The 6798-nt window shown below is 44.5% G+C and overlaps 1 protein-coding gene across 1 annotated transcript in view; it reads right to left on the reverse strand.

The window, feature by feature from the left end:
* Positions 1-1291: 1291 nt before the first annotated feature.
* The window catches only part of opn4 (opsin 4), a 30349-nt gene continuing 24842 nt past the window's right edge, over positions 1292-6798 (reverse strand). The window contains exons 4-11 of the mRNA XM_022748630.1: positions 6330-6533; positions 6013-6184; positions 5572-5748; positions 3609-3716; positions 3076-3271; positions 2825-2989; positions 2171-2230; positions 1292-1456 (exon numbers count right to left, since the gene is read on the reverse strand). Of these exons, the coding sequence (XP_022604351.1) occupies positions 1292-1456; positions 2171-2230; positions 2825-2989; positions 3076-3271; positions 3609-3716; positions 5572-5748; positions 6013-6184; positions 6330-6533 (1247 nt within the window). The remainder of the gene's footprint in view (positions 1457-2170; positions 2231-2824; positions 2990-3075; positions 3272-3608; positions 3717-5571; positions 5749-6012; positions 6185-6329; positions 6534-6798) is intronic.

The following is a 6798-nucleotide window of genomic DNA, read 5'->3' on the forward strand; positions in this document are numbered from 1 at the left end:
TAATTAGGTTCATTAAGTCTCCAGAAAATGTTTTAGTTTCAAACTTGTTTAAAATAAAAACTGTGAAAAAGCTTCTTTAACTCAGACTTTATGGTTAAAACTGATGCTAAGCTAATAGCTCCACTCACCAGCTGATGATCAGCTGAGAAACACAGAATCAGAACCAGGAACCATGGAGTGGTTCTTCCTCTGAGGCTCATTGAACAGGTCTGTGATTTTTCAAATTTAAAGCTGGGTCCTGAATCTGGGTTTTCAAAAGTCCATTAAGTTCACTCACAGACACCCAGAGACCCACAGAGACCCAGAGAACCAGAGACCCACAGAGAGAGAACCAGAGACCCACAGAGAACCAGAGACCCACAGAGACCCAGAGACACAGAGACCCAGAGAACCAGAGACCCACAGAGAACCAGAGACCCAGAGAACCAGAGACCCACAGAACCAGAGACCCACAGAGACCCAGAGACACAGAGACCCAGAGAACCAGAGACCCAGAGAACCAGAGAACCAGAGACCCACAGAGACCCAGAGACCCAGAGACCCAGAGACACAGAGACCCAGAGAACCAGAGACCCAGAGACACAGAGACCCAGAGACCCAGAGAACCAGAGACCCAGAGAACCAGAGACCCACAGAACCAGAGACCCAGACAGTTCTCAGTCTGTAACATCAACAACAATAAAAAACAACAAGAACTCAAACAGGAAAACACACCATTTGTAGAAAAATCACAAAATGTTCTGAAAAAGTCTCAACACAGTCGTTTCATATTTTAATAAGGAAAAGACTGAAGGAGGAGCCTCACCTGATGAACTCACCTGGAGAAAATACACTGAACACTGAGTCAGTTTGAACCTCAGGGACAAAAATCAGAGGCAGGAAAATGATTCTCTTCTTTAGATAAAAATCAACAAAAACAGATACTGGTCTGACTTCGGTACTGTGTGAAATCATCCTCTGAATCAACAGGTGCACAGGTTTGACGAGACCTCAGCACTGTCACTGTGTTCATATAGAAAATAAATAAATTAGAAGAGAACCAATTTAAAGAGCAACTTAACATGAACTACACTTTTAGTCAAAGTTCAGTGATCTGAGACCTGATCCTGGTCTGACTCAGGTTCAGGTTCAGATCTGTTCTGGTCTGACTCTGTGATTCACTTTGAACCAGAACACAGAGCTCACAGAGATCTGGAGGTGACGTCAGCTGTGTTTGATTGACAGGTGAGCCCTCAGGTGTGTTTCAACTCTACATTTAAAAATATCTGACTGGCCGTGAGCTGCTGTCAGTCTACCCAGACCCCGTCCCCGTGCTGTTATTGGCTGTTTTGGGGCGGGCCGTGCGAGAACCATTTCGTCCAATGGGAAGGAAGGGGCTGGACTCAGAGGTGATGACGATGCTCGGGATTCGACCAATCGTGCCTCTCATCGTGTGTCCGTCAGTGAAGTCGCTGCTCTGTCAGACAGATTTTATTTTAATTATTAATTATCTTCATTAATATGAAGAGATTTTAGTCCTTGTATCTGTCTTCACTTTGTTTTCATCTGATACAAACAAAACAGAGCAAAGTGTAAATAAAACAAACAAACAACAAACAGGAAGTTCACTGTCAGTTAGTGGCAGTTTGACTGCAGTTTGTATGGAGTCACAGCAGTGCCATAAAAAAACAAACCATGTGGAAATATAAAAACAAACAACCAAATATATTATTAATTAATAACTTATATGTTTTTTTAAATAGTTATTTATTTATTTTAATATTAAGTCATTTATTTCTTTTTCTCTGTTCCTTAAAGTGAAGTGAGTTTGATTCACTGTTGTTGTTTCTGGACTAATCACACTTCACCTCTGTTAAAACAGTCAGTGAGTCTGCAGCCGTGCTAACCGCTCTGTGAAGCATGCTAACATTAGCATGATAACATGTTAAATATTTCAGTCTGGTTGTTTGTTGTGAAACAGTCACAGGCTTCACATGTCTAATGAATAAATAAAGTTCATTTGTGTAAATGACAAACCTTTAACTCAGAGTAAAAGCTTCTGCTCTGACATGATGAAGTGATGGTGATGTTTGTTTTGATTCATCTTGTTTTTTAAAGGAGGATATTTGTTCTCTCACATTTATTCACTTTCTACTTGTTCTGTCAAGTTAATAATAATAAATAAACTCACGTTTGGGATGCTGCTGCGTTCACTGACTCCTGCCGTGGAGAAATCAGTGTCGTAGGACGTCTGGAAAACAAAACAAACACACCCATGATGATGAAGGCCTCCTCCTCATCAGTGACGGTGAAGACCAGGAAGTAGTTCAGGACTCATGGATTAGATTTTAATCACATTCCTCATCACAAAGACTAGAGGCTACGGGAAAGTGTTAGCCTAGCTTAGCACTAACACTGGAGGCTATGGGAAACTGAATTCTGGATTAGAGCTTAATTACATCCTACATCATCAAACTGATCACTCAATTAACCTTAATTTTAATCAATGTCACAATTCAGTGGTGATGATGATGATGATGTCCAACAGGAACAGAGGATTTTCAGATTAAAGAGCAGCAGATTAACATCAACACCAGAACACACACACAGTCTGAGCCACAAATCACTCACAACCCCCCTCTTCCTCCTCCTCCTCACTGATGAAGGTGAACTGTGTGTACGTTGTGTCTGAGGGATGAGGGACCTGTTGCCCTGACGACAGGTCTGGATCAATCAATAAATATAAATCATCTTTAAACGACTGAAACATTCAGTCCTGTCCTTCCTTTGACCAATCATCAGCGAGCAGAGGGAAGGATTTGATTGACAGGTGAGAGGCAGTTACCTTTTCAAAGATGCCTGAGTCGTGGCTCTTTATCTTGGACTTGAAGCTGGAGGAGGGTTTGAAGTCGGGCAGCTCGGTGGTGTCTCTGCTGATGTCACAGGAGACCTGGCGGCTCGCCGGTCTGGAGCTGATACTGGACAGATCCGCCTCGGTGTCCGTCAGACCCTGAACAGGAAGACAAACACTTTGATACACATATAGCTCTCTCATCTCATCTGATCTCTCTGTCATCATAACTGACGTGGACGCACCGATTCGCTGTCCGAGGCCGAGGAGAGGCGGGACTTGCCGGTGCTCTGTCGTCTGAACTGGCTGCTGATGTCAGAGGTCTGGCTGGTCACGGTGGAGCGGCGCGTCGACATGAAGCTGCTGCTGGTGGAGCGGAGGTCACGAGGATGAACGCACAGCAACACGCCCAGACACGGGATGTACTTGGCCAGTGCTATCCTGCAGAGACGACCATAGTGTGAATGTTCGGTCCAACATGTGACCCCCCCTTAAAGCTTTACAGGCGCTGGAGGTGTTTCCTTCTGCTCGCCGTCTTTATGCTAAGCTAGGCTAACAACGCTCTGACTCCTGGGATCAGTCTCACAGAGATCTGTCAGACGGGTCTGTGTGTTGGTCCAGATCAGTCTGATGTCAGTCAGACTGTTTCACTAAAATAAAGACTCACTCATTTTAAGACAGGAACATCAGACCGTACAAAACATTCTGGTTCCTACTGGAACTACTGTGGGGAACAAGGGAGGAAAAACAGGGAACAGGTGAGCTGCAGGTGTGTTACCTGTACTTGGGGTGTGTGATGGCGTAAATGATGGGGTTGTGGATCGCTGAGGCCTTGGCAATGACGGCGGGAACAGAGTTCATGTAAGGAGTCAGCATGTCAGCGTACCTGCAGGAACACAGAACACAGAGAACCCTGTGAGGAACACAAAGAAGTATCAGTATCTGCAGAAACTACAGAACCTTTAGAACCTACAGAACCCACAGAAACTACAGAACCTTTAGAACCTACAGAACCCACAGAACCTTAAGAACCTGCAGAACCTACAGAACTAACAGAACCTAAAGAAACTACAGAACCTCCAGAAACTACAGAACCTACAGAATCTTTAGAACCTACAGAACCCACAGAACCTGCAGAACCTACAGAACTAACAGAACCTAAAGAAACTACAGAACCCACAGAAACTACAGAACCTTTAGAACCTAAAGAAACCCACAGAAAATACAGAACCCACAGAGCCTACAGAAACTACAGAACCTACAGAACCTTTAGAACCTACAGAAACTACAGAACCCACAGAAACTACAGATCCTTTAGAACCTACAGAACCCACAGAAACTACAGAACCCACAGAAACTACAGATCCTTTAGAACCTACAGAACTAACAGAAACTACAGAACCTTTAGAACCTACAGAACCTTTAGAACCCACAGAACCTGCAGAACCTACAGAAACTACAGAACCTTTAGAACCTACAGAACCCACAGAAACTACAGAACCTTTAGAACCTACAGAACCCACAGAAACTACAGAACCCACAGAGCCTACAGAAACTACAGAACCTTTAGAACCTACAGAACCCACAGAAACTACAGAACCCACAGAAACTACAGATCCTTTAGAACCTACAGAACTCACAGAAACTACCGAACCTTTAGAACCTACAGAACCCACAGAAACTACAGAACCCACAGAGCCTACAGAAACTACAGAATCTTTAGAACCTACAGAACCCACAGAACCTTAAGAACCTGCAGAACCTACAGAAACTACAGAACTAACAGAACCTAAAGAAACTACAGAACCTCCAGAAACTACAGAACCTACAGAACCCACAGAACCTACAGAACCTTTAGAACCTACAGAACCCACAGAACCTACAGAACCTACAGAACCCACAGAACCTACAGAACCTTTAGAACCTACAGAACCCACAGAAACTACAGAACCCACAGAAACTACAGAACCTACAGAACCTACAGAACCCACAGAAACTACAGAACTAACAGAACGTAAAGAAACTACTGAACCTTCAGAAACTACAGAACCTACAGAACCTTTAGAACCTACAAAACCCACAGAAACTACAGAACCCACAGAAACTACAGATCCTTTAGAACCTACAGAACTCACAGAAACTACAGAACCTTTAGAACCTACAGAACCTCCAGAACCTACAGAAACTACAGAACCTACAGAACCCACAGAACCTTTAGAACCTCCAGAACCTCCAGAACCTACAGAAACTACAGAACCTACAGAACCCACAGAACCTTTAGAACCTCCAGAACCTCCAGAACCTACAGAAACTACAGAACCTACAGAACCCACAGAACCTTTAGAACCTCCAGAACCTCCAGAACCTACAGAAACTACAGAACCTACAGAACCCACAGAACCTTTAGAACCTCCAGAACCTCCAGAACCTACAGAAACTACAGAACCTACAGAACCCACAGAACCTTTAGAACCTCCAGAACCTCCAGAACCTACAGAAACTACAGAACCTACAGAACCCACAGAACCTTAAGAACCTGCAGAACCTACAGAAACTACAGAACTAACAGAACCTAAAGAAACTACAGAACCTCCAGAAACTACAGAACCTACAGAACCCACAGAACCTTTAGAACCTACAGAACCTCCAGAACCTACAGAAACTACAGAACCTACAGAACCCGTGTGAGACCTGACACAGGGGTTTGGCTTAGCAGTCTGTTCTGGTTCGTCAGTGATTACCCGGCGAAGGCGGTGAGAGCGACGGTGGAGTACGGCGACCAGGAGATGACGTAGAGCAGGATGACAATCAAGGCGATCTTCGCCATCTTCCACTCGTTCTGCAGCCGGTGGAAACTCTTCACTGAGTCACGACTGCTGCCGTGACTGTGAGTGCTGCCATTAATCTTCCCCACAGCCCTGCACTCACACACACACACACACACACACACACACACACACACACACACACACACACACACACAGCAAAGACCATGTATTTATTAGAGGATTATCAATCACAGACACAGTAACATCAAAGACACACAATGACATCATCAAACACACCATGACATCACACAGTGACATTACATATACAGTGACATCACAACTGACATCATCAGACACACAGTGACATCATCAGACACATGACATCACAGATACACCGTGACATCACACACTGACTGGTTGGTGGTGCGGATGGCTCTGAAGATGAAGACGTAGCAGTAGATGATGATGAATAGCGGCAGGAAGAAGACGAAGATGAAGAGCAGCATGGTGTACGCTCGCACCGACGGCGTGAAGGTCATGTAGTCCCACGTACAGGAAGTCAGCAGACCCTCAGGGACATAGGCACCTGAGGGGCGAGAGACACAGACCAAGACAAAGAGAGAGAGAGAGAGAGAGAGAGAGAGAGATGAACCTCAGACCTGAAAGAGTTCTTTCTCTTAATCTCTCCTCATGAAAATAGTGTGTGTGTGTGTGTGTGTGTGTGTCCTCACTCCAGCCGAAGAACGGTGGCAGGCTCCACCCCAGAGAGTAGACCCAGGCCGCCACGAGGATGAAGAAGGCCCGTTTCCGTGACAACACACCAATGGAGGTCAGAGGTCGAGTGATGACAAAGTAGCGGTCGACGGCAATCACCGTCAGCGTGATCATGGAGCAGATCCCGAAGAGAGCGCCACAGAAGGCGTAGATCTCACAGCCTGCAGACATCATCAGCATCATCATCATCATCATCATCATCACAGAGTCAGACAATAATGTTATTATATTATTATAATATAAATGTAATGTTACACTGTGTGTATAGACAATATATACATATAAAATACTCATAACAACATGGCTGTGTATATATAACATGTATACATTATATATGCATGTGTTTTATATATAATACTCATGTAACAACCGTCAGTGTGTGAGTGTGTGTGTGTGTGTGTGTGAGTGTGTGTGTGTGTGTGTGTG

Source organism: Seriola dumerili, unplaced genomic scaffold, assembly GCF_002260705.1.
Source record: "Seriola dumerili isolate Sdu_G_001 unplaced genomic scaffold, Sdu_1.0 BDQW01000127.1, whole genome shotgun sequence".
NCBI classification, from domain to species: Eukaryota; Metazoa; Chordata; class Actinopteri; order Carangiformes; family Carangidae; genus Seriola; species Seriola dumerili.